Below are 21,029 nucleotides of genomic sequence, written 5' to 3'. Positions count from 1 at the left end.
CTCGAGACACGATAACATAATAGTGATTTTTTTCGCGGATCCACCACGTGACCTGGCTTTTATCAGAGGAAAATGTCTGAGAAAACCCCCAAATCCCGCGGAAGATAACCATGGCTGTAATATAACTCATACCATTTTCTAAATTTGCTAACATCAAGAATGGCCTTTTGTTGTTTTAGTTGTTATGGAGGGTTTTACGGCGCTTGCAACACATTTAGGTCATATCAGCGCCAGTATAAAGGAAGAAAATTGGATCGTAAAACCATTCTAGATGTACAATTAAAAGGACTTGAGGAAAACGTAAGACAACGGGGGAAAAGTATTCAAATAAGGAACAGGTGTAGATTCCAAGAGCACACCATCAGTGTACTTAGTTTGAGATCACCTAAAAGTCTCACCCAGACACCAGCGCAAGATCCCACTAAGAGGAATACGCTCAAATGTTTACAAATCATATGTTAAAAATAAAAAAATAACAGTACATAGAGAGATGATTTACAAGGAAAAAAATATCATCTCTCAAAACTATAGATTCAACTGTTTCCCTCCCAGCCAAGGACTCCAGCTAGGGTCAGGACAAAACTAAGTAATCTCATTCCAAGACTAAGACGGAAAGAAATTAGGAAAACAGATACAGGGGGATAAAAGACACAGCAAGTACATCCCCGCCAACTACGGGAGATTGGGAACCCCCACCCAGAAGCCGAAAATCTTGCAAACATGTGTATGCTACCTTATCGCATAACCTGCACGTAGAATAATAATAATAATCAAAGCTCGAGTCACAAAGCTAAGTGAAAAAGGAAAACGTCTAAGCAAAATTGCTAACATCATCATGGGGTTCCAATCAAAATTGCTAACATCATCATTGGGTTCCAATCAAAATTGCTAACATCATCATTGGGTTCCAATCAAAATTGCTAACATCATCATTGGGTTCCAATCAAAATTGCTAACATCATCATGGGGTTCCAATCAAAATTGCTAACATCATCATGGGGTTCCAATCAAAATTGCTAACATCATCATTGGGTTCCAATCAAAATTGCTAACATCATCATTGGGTTCCAGTCTAACAATTTTGCTTGTCTTTTTCTTTTTTTTTTTTAACCCCCAGTAAAACAACAGGAAGAGAGAAAACTACTTGGTAATCATTCTATCTCATGGTAATAATAATAATAATAATAATAATAATAATAATAATAATAATTATAACAAGAAGAAGAAGAAGAAGAAGAAGAAGAAGAAGAAGAAAGAAGAAGAAGAAGAAAGAAGAAGAAGAAGAAGAAGAAGAAGAAGAAGAAGAAGAAGAAGAAGAAGAAACACACAGTAGCAACAGAAACAGAAAAAGAAATGTATAAATTATGCCAATCAGTGCACATCATTCTCCCCCTCTCTCAATTTTGAACTACCATATTCGTTTCATTGGCCTCGTGTTGTGTTTATATACAAAATCAAGGTCAGCAAGCCATGAAAAGTCTGCCTGCTTATTTTTTTTATTTTTTTTAAGAAAGAAGGAAGAGAATAAAAAAAAAATTTTAAAAGATGTGCAACTCCACAGAATGGGTTAGGTAAGAAAATTGTGATTATTATTCAAGAACTGTATAGTACAATTGATCCAAACATGTCACACAGACACACACACACACACACACACACACACACACACACACACCCATACACTGAATGAACACACTGCACTCTCTCACTCACGAGACCAATATCTCAGAATTCATTAATTATCAACAACAAATTAGTCGTCTATAGTTTATCAACAACATTATCTCTTCATACGAGTCACAGGCGGGTGGACGAGAGAAACGGAAAATGCTTACGTCTGATAGGAGTAATTTTTGTTGAAGGGTTTTGATGTTCGTTTGGGTTTAATAGTTATAAAAAGAAATCTTCAATATGCTGGAGGGGAAAAATGAAGCTAAAAAAACGTATTAGATTGCCAAAAAAAAAGCTAAAAATGAATAAATGAAATCTTTATTAACATTGAAAAATTCAGCATTTGAAGCTGCTCCTCCAATGCGATTAGGTAATTCCACAAAACTACTCACAACCCCCCAACCCACTCCCTCTTGAAATAGACAGCAAAAATGACTGTCCTCATTGGCTATTGGGTGAAAAGGATAATTAGAGAAGAAACAAGCTGGATAAATCAACTGATCCCAACATAAAAATTCTGGCGAAGAAACGAGTACAGGCTGCTGCACCCCATAATGACACTGTTATGAATAAATTAAAATAAGCATCAATAATACAGTGGAATCCTGTTAGAGCCAACACTTCTGAACAAGAACGATTGGTTTGAATTTATCCATTACAAATGGAACAACTTATGTAAAGAACAGAAAACTTGGAACCAGTATTTTTAAAAGTAAATTATTGATGAAAAATTCATTGAATAACAAGTTATAAGAAGTTAATTCATAATAAAAGTAAGTCCCAAGTCCATTACTATTTTTTTCAAGACATCGTGTCAAAAATGAATATTCACAAAGTGAAAACAGATCCCCTAAAATCCAATGGAACCCAAAAGGGACACGAAAGGTGGGCCGTCCATAACAGACATGGAGGAACTCACTGGCAGATGAAATGAAAATGGCAGGCCTCACCTAGGAGGCTACCAAGAAGATGGCCAAGAGCAGAAGTAGATGGCGGACGCTCATAGAGGCCCTGTGTTCCACAAGGAGTTGAAGTGGATAAGGTCAAGTAAGTCAAAATCCAATGATAAGCTCACTCACTTCTTTCCACCCCCCCCCCCCCTCTCCTAACCTCCAAATAAATTTATTTCTTGATAAAAAAAATAGAAGAAGAAAACCTTCCGAAACAGCGTCCAATTTTTCTCGTCCACACACGCAACGACAACATAATGATAATTACAATACCATCCATAAAATCTATGACGTTAACTGATTAAATATTCGGCTGCCCTTGTCACATCCCAGTCTTTTGTGGACAGTGCAACTCGTGCGTCATTCTGGTAAATAAAAAAAAAAAGAAAGAAAAAAATACATAAACAGTCAGGCGAAGGGCAGCTAAAAATAAAATCTGTAAAGATTTGGGTGGAAAAAAATATAAATTTAAAGAGACAAAATATGGATCAACTCATTTGTGTTTTTTGTTGTTTTTTTAAGGGTTTTACGACGCTTGCAACACATTAGGGTCATATCAGTGCCAGTAAAAAGGAAGAAAATAGGATAGTAAAAAGTTCTAGAATTACAATTAAAGCACCCAATAAAAGGTAAGTCGAAGGGGAACTGGTTCAAATATGAAACATGTAGATTTCAAGGGCACACCATCAAAGTACTGAGTTTGAGATCACTAAAAGTCTCATCCAGATACAAGTACGGGCCCCTACTAAGAAAAATACACTCAAATGTTTACAAATTATAAATAATATGCAAACAAAACATAACACAGTGCATAACAGAGAGATGATTTACAAGACAAAAAATATCATCTCCCAAAACTCTAACTATACATTTAACTGTTTCCCTCTAATCCAGGGTCAGGACAAAACCGAGTAATCTCATTCCAAGACAAAGACAGAAAGCATGTCGGAAAACAGATACAGGGGGATAGAAGATGCAATAAATACCCCCCCCCCCCCTCCCTGCCGACTATGGGAGGTCAGGAACCCCATCCATTGTATCAACTCAACCCAAACTGAAATGTACAAAAATGAAAATAACAGCTTCAGAAAGAATGAAACACAAACCATGAAATGATTTGGGCTCGAAATCCTTCTTTAGCCAATAACTGAAAACACACATTATAACTTTGTTTGTTTTTAAGGGTTTTACGGCGCTTGCAACACATTTAGGTCATATCAGCGCCAGTAAAAAGGAAGAAAATGGGATAGTAAAAAGTTCTAGAATTACAATTAAAGCACCCAAGAGAAAGGAAGACAAAGGGGAACTGGGAACAAATAGGGATCAGATGCAGATTCCAAGAGCAAATCATCAATGTACTTAGTTTGAGATCACCTATAAGTCTCATCCGGACACAAGCACAAAATCCAACAAAGAGGAATACACTCAAATGCTTACATTATACATTAAAAATAACAAACATAATAATACATAACAGAGAGATGATTTACAAGGGAAAAAATATCATCTCCCAAAACAATAACTATGCCGACTGTTTCCCTCCCAGCTAGGACTCCGGCCAGGGCCAGGACAAAACCAAGTAATCTCATTCCAAGACAAAGACAGAAAGCAAGTTGGAAAACAGATATAGGGGACAGAAGACACAGCAAGTACCTCCCTGCCCACTATGGGAGGTCAGGAACCCCACCCAGACATTATAACTTTAAATACAGACAGATGGTAGAAGAGTACAACGTACGTCATTCCGGCAAACATTTTCACTTCTTATTTTCCCATAAAAAATTTTCTCCTCGATAATTCCAATAAGATTTTATTATAATTTGACGCAATGATGCAATTATTGCCACTTGAAGCTAGAAGAAACAAATAATAATAATAAAAGGAAATAGAAGCTGCATTCCAATTTACGAGGACACGACGACTTGGACATTTCGGGCTTCCTAGACATACAAAAACACACTTAGGATGAATGAGAGATGAGAGGGTGGCGATGTTAACAACGAACATCCACACGATCTGTCTTTATAAGTTAACTGCGACGCTTCTATTCCCTTTTGCTATCGCCATTTACACCTATAACTCAGGTTTTCAGTGTCTGATTGGATCACCCGACATAATACTCGATTAAGAACAAATCAAAGATTCCCTGAAAATATTGGACTGAAACCCTCAAGGCAGAAGATCGAAGGGAAAGCCGCAGCGAACATGGAGAAGAATTAAAGAAGCTGGTATACAGAGAGGTGATAAGACATGGAATGAGATTTTAAAAAAGGTTAGCTCAAGATAAAGAGAGATGGAAACTGTTTGTCTGTGGCCTAGGCCCTGACCCAGTATGAAAAAGGCAATGATAATGATGATCTACTTGAAGATAAACATCTATGATAACCCAGTTTCGACAGAAAACTACTTAAAAAGACTGACAAATTGTTTTAAAAAGCTTTTATCAAATTTATTTTCATAATTTTTTAAAATTTATTTTATGTTGCTGCCCCCTTTACCTAATTGTTTTTCTTCCCACTGTTAATGTATATTTTCATGTAAAGACCTTCAAGCATGAATGCTTGGAATTTGTGCGCTATACTAATGGTCCATTGTTATTTTTATTATTATTATTATTATTATTATTATTATTATTATTATTATTATTATTATTATTATTATTATTATTATTATTATTATTACTATAATTAATATTATTACTATTATTATCATTCTCATTACTATCATCATTTATAAAAAGAAAGAAAACATTGGAATGTGGTATTATATCCTCGAAGAGGAAGCTGCAAAATCTCAACCACTCTTCTTATCTCCAACTATTATCTTTTATCAACTGCTGAATATTATTATTATGTGAAACTGACACAGCAGATTTCTAACATAGAGTCTATGCTATCAAGTTGCTCGAAGTGATGGACTGTAAAATGTATTGATTTAAAATGAAAGCAAAGGCTTCCAAAAATATATATTTCAAAACACTGCGATAAAAAACTCAGAACATTTCAAAACTCAGCCCTCTACATTCTACTTGAACTCAATCTGAAATTTAGTAATGTATTTATGTCTTTAATGTATTTTGTTGTTGGCTGAAGAAGGGGTTTGAGCCCAAAACATTCCTTGTTAGGTATTTTGTTCTTTTTCTACAGCTGTTATATTCATTTTTGCACATTCCAGACTTGCCAAATTGAAAACTTCAAATTTAGTAATTTTAATGTCAATTTTTAGTAATTTGACAAGGAAATTCGTAATTTCTGAAAATGTGTATGAACAACTACAATATTATTATTATTATTATCATCATCATTATAGTAGTAGTAGTTGTTCTTCTTCTTCTCATCATCATTATTATTATTTTTATATTTATTATCATATATAAGTATTACTAAGAATTTAAAATTCGTAATTTTCCATAGAATTTCGTATTTGGCCATGAAATTTGTCTAAAATTCCTAAAATTACTAAAAAAATTCGTAAGAAGATTCAGCATGTATGACATTCATTAAGTGTAGGGCATTCTAGGGAAATGTTCCAACATGTCACGGTACTTTAGAGATACGACTGATAAAAGTCAAAAGTGGTCAGGGCCAACCCAATGCATGGGTGCAAGCAACTGGACCTCAAAAAGCCTGCAAGTCTACTTATGACCAGACATATAATCTGAAAAAGCCTACAAGATTCACGGACGCTGTGTTTTTGTCTGGGTCAACTTTCATTTCTTCTCTAATCAACTTCCAGTTCAAACTTAATAATATAACTATCACTTCCGGGTCACAGTAGCATCGTGATTCAAAAGTTTCGCTTAATCACATGGACGTACCCGACACGATTTTTGGGACCTAATGAAAAAAAAAAATTTTTTTTAAATCAATCAAATCCAAATCGCAAAAAGCCGGCGACGTTTTTTTCGGTAATCTAATCGGCCGGTAGGCCGGCTGTAGCCGGCACTCTTGCACCCATGCCAAAGGCAATTGGAATTACTGTCAACTAGGGAAACTTTGCCTCTTGAATTTTGGACCAATTCGAGTATATTTCGTTTTGTGGTCATTATTTCCTTTGATAAAAAGTTCAGTCATTTAACCAGGATAATAACTACAACAAAGCTGAGATGACTCAAAATGCTCCAAAGTTACAGAGGCAAAGTTACCCCTGTTGACGGTACCCACTAATGTGATATTTAGTTCGTCCGATCCTGCAATCTTTCACAAATTATAAAGCAAAAATTTGCTCTTAAAACATCAAAACATAATATTTTTCAAAGGAAATCAAAAAGTTATTAATTCAGCAGACTAGGAGCCCTTTTTGTTCTTAAAAAAACGAAAATTAAAAACCTTACTTTTCAACACATTGTCAAAACAAAAATTAAAAACCTTACTTTTCAACACATTGTCAAAACGAAAATTAAAAACCTTACTTTTCACACATTGTCAAAACAAAATTAAAAACCTTACTTTCAACACATTGTCAAAACAAAAATTAAAAACCTTACTTTTCAGCACATTGTCAAAACAAAAATTAAAAACCTTACTTTTCAGCACATTGTCAAAACAAAAATTAAAAACCTTACTTTTCAGCACATTGTCAAAACAAAAATTAAAAACCTTACTTTTCAGCACATTGTCAAAACAAAATTAAAAACCTTACTTTTCAGCACATTGTCAAAACAAAAATTAAAAACCTTACTTTTCACACATTGTCAAAACAAAAATTAAAAACCTTACTTTTCAACACATTGTCAAAACAAAAATTAAAAACCTTACTTTTCAACACATTGTCAAAACAAAAATTAAAAACCTTACTTTTCAACACATTGTCAAAACAAAATTAAAAACCTTACTTTTCAGCACATTGTCAAAACAAAAATTAAAAACCTTACTTTTCAGACACATTGTCAAAACAAAAATTAAAAACCTTACTTTTCAGCACATTGTCAAAACAAAAATTAAAAACCTTACTTTTCACACATTGTCAAACAAAAATTAAAAACCTTACTTTTCAACACATTGTCAAAACAAAAATAAAAACCTTTACTTTTCAACACATTGTCAAACAAAATTAAAAACCTTACTTTTCAACACATGTCAAACAAAATTAAAAACCTTACTTTTCAACACATTGTCAAAACAAAATTAAAAACCTTACTTTTCAACACATTGTCAAAACAAAAATTAAAAACCTTACTTTCAACACATTGTCAAAACAAAAATTAAAAACCTACTTTTCAACACATTGTCAAAACAAAATTAAAAACCTTACTTTCAACACATTGTCAAAACAAAAATTAAAAACCTTACTTTCAACACATTGTCAAAACAAAATTAAAAACCTTACTTTTCAACACATTGTCAAAACAAAAATTAAAAACCTTACTTTTCAACACATTGTCAAAACAAAAATTAAAAACCTTACTTTCAACACATTGTCAAAACAAAAATTAAAAACCCTTACTTTTCAACACATTGTCAAAACAAAAATTAAAAACCTTTACCTTTCAACACATTGTCAAAACAAAAATTAAAAACCTTACTTTCAACACATTGTCAAACAAAAATTAAAAACCTTACTTTTCACACATTGTCAAAACAAAAATTAAAAACCTTACTTTTCAACACATTGTCAAAACAAAATTAAAAACCTTACTTTTCAGCACATTGTCAAACAAAAATTAAAACCTTACTTTTCAACACATTGTCAAAACAAAATTAAAAACCTTACTTTTCACACATTGTCAAAACAAAAATTAAAAACCTTACTTTCAGCACATTGTCAAAACAAAAATTAAAAACCTTACTTTTCAGCACATTGTCAAAACAAAAATTAAAAACCTTACTTTTCAGCACATTGTCAAAACAAAAATTAAAAACCTTACTTTTCAACACATTGTCAAAACAAAAATTAAAAACCTTACTTTTCAGCACATTGTCAAAACAAAAATTAAAAACCTTACTTTTCAGCACATTGTCAAAACAAAAATTAAAAACCTTACTTTTCAACACATTGTCAAAACAAAATTAAAAACCTTACTTTTCACACATTGTCAAAACAAAAATTAAAAACCTTACTTTTCAACACATTGTCAAACAAAAATTAAAAACCTTACTTTTCAACACATTGTCAAAACAAAAATTAAAAACCTTACTTTTCAACATTGTCAAAACAAAAATTAAAAACCTTACTTTTCAACACATTGTCAAAACAAAATTAAAAACCTTACTTTTCAACACATTGTCAAAACAAAAATTAAAAACCTTACTTTTCAACACATTGTCAAAACAAAAATTAAAAACCTTACTTTTCAACACATTGTCAAACAAAAATTAAAAACCTTACTTTTCAACACATTGTCAAAACAAAATTAAAAACCTTACTTTTCAACACATTGTCAAAAAAAATTAAAAACCTTACTTTTCAACACATTGTCAAAACAAAAATTAAAAACCTTACTTTTCAACACATTGTCAAAAAAAAATTAAAAACCTTACTTTTCAACACATTGTCAAAACAAAAATTAAAAACCTTACTTTTCAACACATTGTCAAAACAAAAATTAAAAACCTTACTTTTCACACATTGTCAAAACAAAAATTAAAAACCTTACTTTTCAACACATTGTCAAAACAAAATTAAAAACCTTACTTTTCAACACATTGTCAAAACAAAATTAAAAACCTTACTTTTCAACACATTGTCAAAACAAAAATTAAAAACCTTACTTTTCAACACATTGTCAAAACAAAAATTAAAAACCTATTTTCAACAATTGTCAAACAAAAATTAAAACCTTATTTTCAACACATTGTCAAAACCAAAATTAAAAACCTACTTTTCACCATTGTCAAACAAAATTAAAACCTTACTTTTCACACATTGTCAAAACAAAATTAAAAACCTTACTTTTCACACATTGTCAAAACAAAAATTAAAAACCTTACTTTTCAACACATTGCAAAACAAAAATTAAAACCTTACTTTTCAACACATTGTCAAAACAAAAATTAAAAACCTTACTTTTTCAACACATTGTCAAAACAAAAATTAAAAACCTTACTTTTCAACACATTGTCAAAACAAAATTTAAAAACCTTACTTTTCAACACATTGTCAAACAAAATAAAAACCTACTTTCAACACATTGTCAAAACAAAAATTAAAAACTTACTTTTCAGCACATTTCAAAACAAAAATTAAAAACCTTATTTTCACACATTGTCAAAACAAAAATTAAAAACCTTACTTTTCACACATGTCAAACAAAATTAAAAACCTTACTTTTCAACACATTGTCAAAACAAAATTAAAACCTATTTTCACACATTGTCAAAACAAAAATTAAAAACCTTACTTTTCAAACATTGTCAAAACAAAAATTAAAAACCTTACTTTTCAACCATTGTCAAAACAAAAATTAAAAACCTACTTATCAGCACATTGTCAAAACAAAATTAAAAACCTTACTTTTCAACCTTGTCAAAACAAAATTAAAAACTATCAAACATTGTCAAAAAATTAAACCTTCTTTTCAACACATGTTCAAAACAAAAATTAAAAACTACTTTTCAAAAACAATTGTCAAAAAACAATTAAAAACTTACTTTTCAACCATGCAAAAAAAATTAAAACCTTACATTTCGCACATTGTCAAACAAAATTAAAAACCTTACTTTTCAACACTTGTCAAACCACAAATCAAACTTATTATCAAACTGTAACCTTTTCAACACATTGTCAAAACAAAATTAAAAACCTACTTTTCAACACATTGTCAAAAAAAATTTAAAAACTTACTTTTCAACAATTGTCAAACAAAAATTAAAAACTTACTTTTCAAAATTGTCAAAACAAAAAAAAAACCTTACTTTTCAACACATTGTCAAAACAAAATTAAAAAAACACCTTAACATTAACTACCCCCCCCCCCCCCCCCCCCCCCCCCCCCCCCAAAAAAAAAAAAAAAAAAAAAAAAAAAAAAAAAAAAAAAAAAAAAAAAAAAAAAAAAAAAAAAAAAAAAAAAAAAAAAAAAAAAAATTTAAAAACCTTACTTTTCAACACATTGTCAAAACAAAAATTAAAAACCTTACTTTCAACACATTGTCAAAACAAAATTAAAAACCTTACTTTTCAACACATTGTCAAAACAAAATTAAAAACCTTACTTTTCAACACATTGTCAAAACAAAAATTAAAAACCTTACTTTTCAACACATTGTCAAAACAAAAATTAAAAACCTTACTTTTCAACACATTGTCAAACAAAATTAAAAACCTTACTTTTCAACACATTGTCAAAACAAAAATTAAAAACCTTACTTTTCAACACATTGTCAAAACGAAAATTAAAAACCTTACTTTTCAAACATTGTCAAACAAAAATAAAAACCTTACTTTTCAACACATTGTCAAAACGAAATTAAAAACCTTACTTTTCAACACATTGTCAAAACAAAAATTAAAAACCTTACTTTTCAACACATTGTCAAAACAAAAATTAAAAACCTTACTTTTCAACACATTGTCAAAACGAAAATTAAAAACCTTACTTTTCAATACATTGTCAACTTCAAATGGCTGTAACTCGGCCAATTTCGAACATTGTTTTCATGAAATAACGACAAAATGTAGAATATTGTCTACTTTTTTACACCATACCAATGAATCAACCAAAAAATGGACAAGTTCAAGCTTTGCTTGGCGCTTAGTTAAGACCTAAGAAAGATTGGAATAACCCAGGCATAAACCGCAGTGCAGTGCCGCAAAGTGAGCCACAGCGAGGTGACTTGCTCAAGACCACACACAGCGCAGCTGCAGGTGATCAAACTCGGTACCTTTTGGCAGACTTGCCAAAAATAAAATTCATAAAATAGTAATTTGGGACAAAAAATAGTAATTTGGGACAAAAAATAGTAATTTGGAACAAAAAATAGTAATTTGATACCAAAAAAAACAAAAAATAGTAATTTGGGACAAAAAATAGTAATCAGTCCAAAAATAAAGAGAAAGTTGCCTTAACATGTTCCGAGTTGTTATTTTTATCTTTTTTTTTTTGTTGTTTTAACGAAATTTCGTAATTACGCAAGTAAAGTCGTAATCACGTAATGGCAGTCTCAATATCGTAAAATTACGATAAAATCGTAATGCTTGTCAAGTCTGTTTTGGGTACAAAGCAAAGTCCATATGCTACAAGAAAAGACACATACCTCACCAAACCCCATCTTTTTCACTTGGTCAACTTTATCTTCTAATTCTTTGTCAGCTTTGGGACCTATAAAATAAATTTTTTTGAAAACAAGAGAGAGAGAGAGAGAGAGAGAAAGCATTTCAGTAAAAACAAAAGGCATAATATGAAATGAAGTAATAAAGTAGGCAGTTTCTAAAGCAGTTAATAGACAAAGATAATTGCTTGTTCACAGTTAATCAGTTGGGGGGAAAAAACTGCTGTGTTGATTAAACAATCTTTATATGTTGAAAGAATGAGAACGTAATGAAACTGTAGGTTTGACACCAAAAGTACAGCAGGAATATCTTCTCAAAGAGGCCAAAAAGTGTGGACAAAGTTGGCACTCGACACCAAAAGTACAGCAGGAATATCTGCTCAAAAGGCCAAAAAGTGTGGACAAAGTTGTTACTTAGTCTACACTTATTTTGTTTCTTCGAGAAATGATACCTACTATTATTAATAAATTCCGTTTTTACATCCCTAAAGGGAAATGTTGCTTTTGGATTTATTCCAAGGGAAGACTGGAATAACCCAGGCATTAGCCGCAGTGCAGCGCTGCAAAGTGAGCTAAGGCTAGATGACTTGCTTGAGGCCACACAACGTGACAGGTAGTATAACTCAGTACCTTTCGGGCACGAAGCAAAGACTGTGCCATTGAGCCATGCTGTACCGAGCTGTGGTAGTCTATGTTTTGTTTTGTACAGTTTATTATCTGTCATTATTTAACCCAGATTATGATCAGGTCTGACACAGTATTTTTTTTACGGGAGGGGGTGGGGGTCCCACATCATTAGATTTTCAACCTCTTTTTGTTTCTATCAGTAACAACAAAAGATGTTGGACAGCTTGAGAAAATGGATGGGGACAGAAAGGAACAACAAATTGTTACATAAGACACAGCAAAGAGCCTTTATCCTTATTGCAGTAAAGTAAGGCACATCATGAATGAATGGACCTTATTTTTATCACACACTCTTTAAAATTGATTTGGTGACGTTCAGTTTTGTAACATCAACCTATGACAAAATAAAAATAAAAATTTTTTATCATTTCTTTTCTGAAATTTCAGGTTTAACAAATCCGAATAAGAAAAAAAGAAATATGGATTCAACCACTTTTCAGTCTTACCAAAGTCTATAGGTACACCAGGCTGTGCCAAAAGATTTATTTCATGGCAACCGACACATAGTGAGGTCAATATTCAATTCTATTTTTTTAAAATAGGAAATGATTTATTTTTCATTAATTTCTCCGAGTTGAATACTGAAAAAAATAATCCAAAAACCAATAGTCTGGCGTATCGAAAGAGAAGCAGAAACTGTTTCCTTTGTGGTCTTGTGGTATGACACTCGACGACGGATGTGTAGCTCCCAGGTTAGAGCCTCCAAAAGGCGCAAAGCTGAATCCCTGGAAAAGGCTTTTTACTCATATTCTCTCATTATTTGATACTCTGCGGCAAAATGAGCTGCTGACCATAAACTGCATTGTCTTTGTCGAAACAAAATTGTAATATCTTTGTACAGACGTAAATGTTTCTTCCTACGCGTTAAGCATTGCTGTTAACAGGCCCATCTGCTTGAAAATTTAAATATTCATAATTTTTATGAGATAAAAAGTGTAGTCACTATAGTTAACTTTAAATATCGACATTTTACCCTCATAAGGACTAATCAACACTTCAAAATCTTTAAAATTATGTAGTCTGGCATCAACTCTTTTTTTCAAAATTAATCTTTAGGGTCTATTTCAAGGGAAGACTGGGATAACCCAGTCATCCGTCGCAGTGCACCACCGCAAATTGAACTAGGGCGAGATGTATTGCTCGAGACGGGTATTCAAACTTTAGACCTGTAAATGAGCTCGATAAAAATTGACTGAGAGTACTGAACCTCACTGAAACTCTTAGTATCAGAAAAATCCAAAGAATCGAGATGAATAGTAAACAGCAAGCTCACTTGAGCAAAACAATGGCAGAAAACTAATTTACGTGGGAATTAATTAGGCTACTTACAATTGTTTCTTACAATTAGGTACCCAATCAGTGAAGAAACGATCAACCAGTTTGTATACAACGCGAGGCAATTGAGATGTGCTTGTAGCAATCATATAACTTTCAATTTGAAGGTGTCTTCATAACGCACTTCCGGCTTTCACATTAATCTTTTAGGTTCCACCAAGTAAATGTGGTCAATTTTGGCTTAGACGAAACAGTGAAATTTATCGCTCGGCAGCTCAGTTAAAATTGGCTACCATTGGGATCAATCCAGTTTTGGAAAGTGAAAAGATAATTCACGAAGGCTGTGTGAAAATACACTGGGATGTGTTCAGACACGGCAATTCTAAGAAGTGTCGCATAGCCTTGGAAATATATCCATCGTAAATATAAACGCCCCTTGAGCTATGCGTAGCGCTGTGGAACATTCCTAATTACTTCACGGTCATTTGACTATGATTCATGAATTCTTTCTTTCTTCATTTCCTTTTTAAAAATATTTGAATTTGACGAATTGACTGAGAATTTACAGGTCTAAAACTTAGTACTTTCCAGGTATGAAGCAAAGGCTGTAAAGGAGAGTCAAGCTGCTCCATAATAAAAAATGCTATTACTGCTATAAAACTGTACACCGGCCAACCTGTCCTAAATTTGGACAGGAACATCGAATCGTCAGGTGATGTGAAAAATAAATCAAACCGGCGCTCCGTCGAATGGCTATACCCAATAAATTATGTTATCGATACTCATAAATCTCTATTTAATCTTACTAATATTTCCTTTCATTTCACTATATATCCGATACTTTTTATGAAAGTTGCCCAGCATCCCTTAATGAGTATTATCTAGTACCACAATATTTGTAAAGGTTGCACTCACCAACTTGAAAAACCAGTTTAACATTAAAAAGTTATTTTTTTTAAATCAAGACATGATGGATGAAAAAAAAAAAAATCTGGGTTTTCCATATTACGGTGGGATGTTCGTTCAAAAAGGAAGAAAAAAATCAGAGTAAATCCGATTTTATCAGGGAACTTGGCCGGTATAATACTGGCAGTTACTCCTCACTCTGCATGATTATTTTTCATCATTCAATCCAGACAAAGTAATGAAAAAAAGAAATCATTCCATAGCTCTTGAAAATAATCTAAATCAGATCTCACCTCCAGCATAGGCTTTAGTCCAGTGTTGGGCCGTCCTTTGAAATATTTCATTATTCTCCTTGTATTGCTGGGCCACCACTGCATCCTGAGGATCATCGGGTTCTGGAGCGGCCAACAGTGCTTGCAGTGACAATAGCACTGTGCGGAGGGTCATAGCAGCAGCCCTAAGGAGTACAAGATAAATATTTATATGACAATAGCACTGTGCTGCAGCCTAAGGGGTACAAGATATATATTTATGTGACAATAGCACTGTGTATATTTATGTGGCAATAGCACTGTGCTGCAGCCCTACAAGATAAATATTCATGTGACATCGCGGCCTAAGTGCTTGCACTGACAATAGCACTGTGCAGAGGGCCATAGCTGCAGCTGTAAGGGGTACACGATAAATATTCATGTGGCAATAGCAATGTACTGCAGCCCTACAGGGTACAAGATAAATATTAATGTGACAATAGCACTGTGCAGAGGGCCATAGCTGCAGCCGTAAGGGGTACAAGATAAATATTAATGTGACAATAGCACTGTGCAGAGGCCTATAGCTGCAGCCGTAAGGGGTATGACAAGATATAAATACATTGGCGATCACCATAGCATCAATCCTTTCATCAAAATAATAGAAATATAAAACCATGAAATGCCGTTTTAACTCACAGATTAACGGGCCTTTGGAAAAATTACATGCATTGAATACTGCAATTTTAGGGGGTATTTTTTTTAAAGCACTGAAAATGTCAGACTCAAAATTATTCGATTATTTTGACCATGTTTGAACATATATATTTATAATTATAAGCAATTGGTTGAAATTAACATATACAGTCAAGAGAACTTGATTCATTGAAATGTACACGAATTTTGATTTTTCAAAGTATGTCTAAAAAAGTGTCTGATAAAATAATATTTGAGATTTTCAACAACAACAACAACAACAAAAAAGAAGCATTATGAGTTCCATTCCTCTTATGTATCCATGGATATTGAGTGTGTCAATGCTAGACATGTCAAAAATCGGGAAGCATTCTATCTGGTCCATTTTATGTTTAATGTCGTTATTTATGTGAACAATGATTTCTGTTCCAAACCAACCACAAAAAAAAAAAAAAAAAAAAAAATTCAAGTTAAGTACCATACTGCCATTTTTATATAGGTAGCAGTATGTGCTATTTGGTTAATATTACACATATTATGTTTTGAAAACAGTCGACCATAAAGTCAAAGAAGACTGTAACTCTTAACACTTATGTAATCAGAACTATTCGGTCTACTCTTTGAATGTAACTAAAATCTCAAGTAGAAAAACATAAGCCATCTTACCATTGATCTTTCAAGATGTCCAGACAAATCGCTCCAGTGACAGAACTTATATTCGGATGCCATAACTTTGTGACAAATTTTACCTGCACGAAAAATGGGGGAGGAAAGAAAAATATATAGAAGTCATCATAAATATTCACCCTTATCCATTTTATAATAACAACAAGCAGTCAAAGAAAAATCATATTCAAGCACCACATACAACATTCATACATTAACTGACAAAATATGCACATTGATTGGATTTACAAAAGAAGAAAAAAAACACACGACTCTAAAATGCAATAAAACATGAGTGCACAAATGCACCAAAAAAAACGTTTGTTCATGGACAAGACACATAATGCTGAAAGGGGGAAAAAAATCGCACACAAGCACCAAGTATAAAAAAATGATAAAGATCTGTGTAGAAAACAGAGCCACAAAAATAGAAGAGAAAAAAAAAAATCCCAGACTGATTGTTTTCGGATTTTTTTCTTACTCACTTTGTTTGGTACCGTTTCATACACATTTTTCAAGATCATTATATTCCGCCATAGCCTGCTCCCTAATTTGTCAAATTGACATTTTCAAAAAGAAAATAAGAATGTAACAGATAACCTTTACAGTGAATGACAGAATCAGTCGGATGGTGACAAAGTTTGAACCGAGATATTGCCGAGTTTAGTTAGAGGGTCAATTTTTATCAAAAATGATCTCTTGTCAATATATGATTAAATCAACCCTTTTTGTACATCTTCGGGAAACATCAAAGCTTTATTTCACTTCTAAATAATTTTTTGCAGCTAGTCAAGTTGAAAAAGTATGAAATTTGAGAAATGTTGCTGGATACCTTTCCCATACCTTGACCATAACTCCATGAAAAATCACCCGATTTACTTCAAATAAAGAAATGCTCTGGGGAGAAAATGCAAATCCAAAATTTTCACCTTCCAACTGATTATGACATGTATTGACACAATTGTCCTACTCACTAGGGGTGGATTAAATGGATATGTTTCTGGTATTTTTATTTCTAGTTTGAATTTCCCTCCTTCATAGGCGGTATCTGGGGGGCCTGCGATTTCGCCCCGTAACTCTGTGAAGGTGTCGTTGACCAGTTCAACCTTGATATTGCATGCTGCCACCTGGGGATACAAGACGTGAAGAAATCAATAACAATACACACAAAAAGTGGTTTACACTTCAGGTTTCCCCTTTACAACAAATATATAAAAACTGGGGTGCAAATAGATATTGAGAAATCTAATCTTTAAAAAATAAAGAGGGTTCTGGATCAAAATTGTTCAGTATAGCCCATATTAAATATTTTGCCAACAAACACAGAATTACTGGCAAATCCAACAATCATAAAAATAATTTTTACAGATTGATATAACGAGTAACTTGCAAATTTTTTTGACCAGGGTAATTTTTTCACACAGACTTTTATGTATTTTTTTAAATTCTAATAATTAGGGGGCTCAGCTGTACGGTTTTCGCTTCATACCCTAAAGATACCGGGTTCAATCACCCACCACTGTGCTGTGTGGCCTTGAGCAAGTCACCTCGCCCTGACAAAAATTTACTGAACTTTTACGCAAATACATAGACCGACCCATTTCTGGGTTCTGATCTCCAATAAAAAGACAGTGTGTACTGACTTTTTTAGGTTTAGTATGGGATTGGAAAATATTCTGAGGGTTTTTATAAAATACTGAATTCCATAAATATCAAATGATCAAATTAAATTTTATTTCAATTTCAAGTCCCATCCATCGGTATCAAATTGGGTTAAATTAAGATTCATGAAAGTGCCAGTTTTGTAATCAGTGTTGTCACTAGCTCTTTCATATAAAATTGGTTTAAGCGCAACAGTCAATTTTTTAAAAGTTTGTGACACTGCATTCTGACTGCAGTTTTACTTATCTCTATAACTAGGTCTATGATAATAATCTGCCCTGGCCACTGTGTAGTAAGTGTAAGAATTAAAAGTACAAATGCACGTAAAATAAAAGTAAAAGTAAAAGTCTCGACAATACTTTACTACTAACTCAAGTTACAATTACAGTTGAAGAGTAGTTTTCCAAAATTCCCTTACTCATATATCATAGGCCTCCTATCCTAATCCTGAGGAACATTTCCCCGTAGTAAAATTAAAAATTTCTCATTCGACCTATTATCATATCATCATATTTAAACTTCAAATTCACACAAATCTAAATCTAATGAAATTCTTGTGTCATTCAATGCTTCAATTAGATTTCAATTTATCTCATGGATGGAAAATCACAAAAAGTAGAAAATCGACTCCAGTTCCAGCCTTCAATTTCAATTTACAAATGGGAAGTGTAAGGTTCTTCTTTTTCCCATAAAATTTAGAACACATGAAAATTTCCCAAGCGACGTTATCTTCTTATAACAAAAATAAATAAAGTAAAAGTGACTGAATTTGGACACGCCAAGTGTAAGTCAGGTTCTAAACTTCTACGAAGAAGGGAACGAGTTGAGAAGAACAACGCACTCCGACTTCGATCGTTGACATTTCGTTGTCCTCTACTCACGATCATAAATTCCTTATCATATATGGATACTTACCTCGTCACTTTTGACAACTTCTCTAAACTCTCGTTTAATTCTCTGCACGGCTATATTAGCCATGGCTTTTTTATTTCTTTTATCACAACGAAACTAACGAAAAACAGTCTCCTCTCTGTTGAGCTTTCCGTAGTGATATTCTGAACCAACAAAATGAAAAGTTACTTCCGTTGCTTTATCGAATCATGCAGACGGTCACTGTCCGTATCTTTTTTGGTAGCTACCTACCCGACGTGAGGCGACACAGATAAGTGAGAGCTCCTAATCCCACTACTGGTCAGTGGTGAGAGGAGGGGGTAGGGGTTGGGGGGTGAGTTGGGGAGCGGAGAGGGGGGGGGGGGGGGGCATATGACTAGGGGGGGGGATATTATCATTTCTTTTACACGCGTTGTATTGGGGGGTTTATTTTGTTTTTTCATTGTTTCTTTTTTTTTAATTCGCTCCCTCGGGGTCCAACAGTTTAGTGATCTATGTATACCCACAGACTACCTGTGTTATCTATGGGTATATACCTAACCATACTTGACCCACCTTGTAAATTTTTAAGTTGGGAGGAATCGGACATTTTTTTTAAAACTTTTTTTTTTTTTTTTTGCGCGCGCGGGGGGGGGGGGGGGGGGGGGGGGTCTAATAGATATTAAGTGTTAGAGTGTAAGTAGATTTCAACATGTTCAAATTCTAGGGAACAAAACTATTTTCTTTAATGAAAACATTTATGTTACCAAAGAAGTAAAGTGTGTGTGTTTGTATGCATTGCTTTGCTATTTTTTATTTTCAATTTTTTTTTTTTAACGTAATTAATACTAATACGGTTTCAAGCCGCCGGGTCGTCTTATTTTATTCAAACCCAGGCCAGCTTATCTAATGACCCTTTTAATTAGTATCAATTGTATAGATAGTATGCGCTTGGCTAAGAGGCTCATAACATTGCCATCCGGAAGTATAACGGACCAACACACAAAACAATGTGTAAACCATGAACTATTATAAGTCTGGTTAATACAGCTTAGTGAGAAGTACTCATAAACGCGGATGGCAAAAAGCAATAACAAAGACATGAGTGACGTCAACTGCATACTATCTATTAGTTACGATTTAATTCCAATGTTTTAGATGTCGTTGGGACGTGGGGTGACATCTGTCAATCCACGCCCCCACAGATTCTATTATTCTTGTTATTTATTCATTATCATTCTTCTTCTTCTAGGTTCCATGCCTGGTCCAGGCTTCGGATACTGCATGAATTATCTCTCTCCATTCCTCCCTGTCTCTTGCTTTTTCAAACAGCTCTTGGATTGTTAGGTTGGTGAAGCCCTTCAGTTGGTCTATGAGTGTTTTTCTTTGTCTCCCCCGGGCGCGTTTACCAGGTATTTTTCCACAACTTGCCAGGTATTCATTCTTATCTTTCCTTACTATGTGTCCGAAAAAGGATAGTTGTCGATCCACTATTAAGGGCATTAGTTTCCTTTGTTGGTATGTTTGTTTTAGCACTTCTTCGTTCGTTTTGTAAGCGGTATACGATATTCTCTGCATCCTTCTCAAGCACCACATTTCAAAAGCTTCAATGTTCTTTTGTGTTTCTGCATTTGTAGTCCAGCTTTCGCATCCGTAGAACAAGATTGGCCACACGTAGCACTTCAAGACTCGGAATCTAATCCCGAACGACATCTGTTTGTTTTTCAAAATGTTTCCCAGGTCCATGAAGGCCTGTTTGGCTTGAGTTATTCTTGCTCGTATGTCTCGGTTACATCTTCCATCTGTTGTCACTATTGAACCTAGGTATTTAAAACTTTCTACGTTGGTAAGTTGCTCGCCGTGAATCGTTATATTGCAGGTGTTGTTGTTTTCGGGGTTTTTCTGTATTACCATGCATTCCGTTTTGGTGATATTCACTTCCATTCCCTTGGCTTCACTATCTACTACCACTTTGTCAACAATCTTTTGAAGTTGGATTTCTGATGTTGCAATGAGTACCGTATCGTCTGCGTATCTTAAATTATTTATGTTGTGACCTCCTACTTTTATTCCCTCCATATTATTTATGCCCCTCATGATTGTTTCTTGATATAGATTAAACAGATCTGGTGAGGCAACACACCCTTGGCGGACTCCTTTCTTAATAGGAATGGAATTTCCTGTAGAGT

The 21,029-nt window shown here is 33.4% G+C and overlaps 1 protein-coding gene across 1 annotated transcript; it reads right to left on the bottom strand.

The window, feature by feature from the left end:
* Positions 1-1,567: 1,567 nt before the first annotated feature.
* LOC144969941 (ubiquitin-conjugating enzyme E2-22 kDa-like) lies at positions 1,568-19,047 on the bottom strand. Its single transcript, XM_078909026.1, has 6 exons — positions 18,886-19,047; positions 17,283-17,435; positions 16,309-16,391; positions 14,989-15,152; positions 11,813-11,877; positions 1,568-2,986 (listed from the first exon to the last, which is right to left on the bottom strand). The coding sequence occupies exons 1-6, from the start codon at positions 18,946-18,948 to the stop codon at positions 2,915-2,917; spliced, it is 600 nt and encodes a 199-aa protein (XP_078765152.1). The 5' UTR covers positions 18,949-19,047; the 3' UTR covers positions 1,568-2,914.
* Between the last annotated feature and the right edge of the window lie 1,982 nt (positions 19,048-21,029).

Source organism: Berghia stephanieae, chromosome 4, assembly GCF_034508935.2.
Source record: "Berghia stephanieae isolate SIO BIC M18660-M18661 chromosome 4, UCSD_Bste_1.3, whole genome shotgun sequence".
Classification (NCBI taxonomy): Eukaryota; Metazoa; Mollusca; class Gastropoda; order Nudibranchia; family Aeolidiidae; genus Berghia; species Berghia stephanieae.
The sequence above is the reverse complement of the archived record's forward strand: the minus strand, read 5'-3'. Positions and strand labels throughout refer to the sequence as shown.

What these genes read in the sequence shown, in the direction of transcription:
- LOC144969941 (XM_078909026.1), bottom strand. Translation starts at nt 18,948, where the DNA reads ATGGCTAATATAGCCGTGCAGAGAATTAAACGAGAGTTTAGAGAAGTT. An exon ending in ATCCATTTAATCCACCCCTA is followed by an intron (nt 16,392 to 17,282) that starts GTGAGTAGGACA and finishes TTTTTCGTGCAG; the next exon opens with GTAAAATTTGTCACAAAGTT. An exon ending in AAAAGATGGGGTTTGGTGAG is followed by an intron (nt 2,987 to 11,812) that starts GTATGTGTCTTT and finishes TTTATTTACCAG; the next exon opens with AATGACGCACGAGTTGCACT.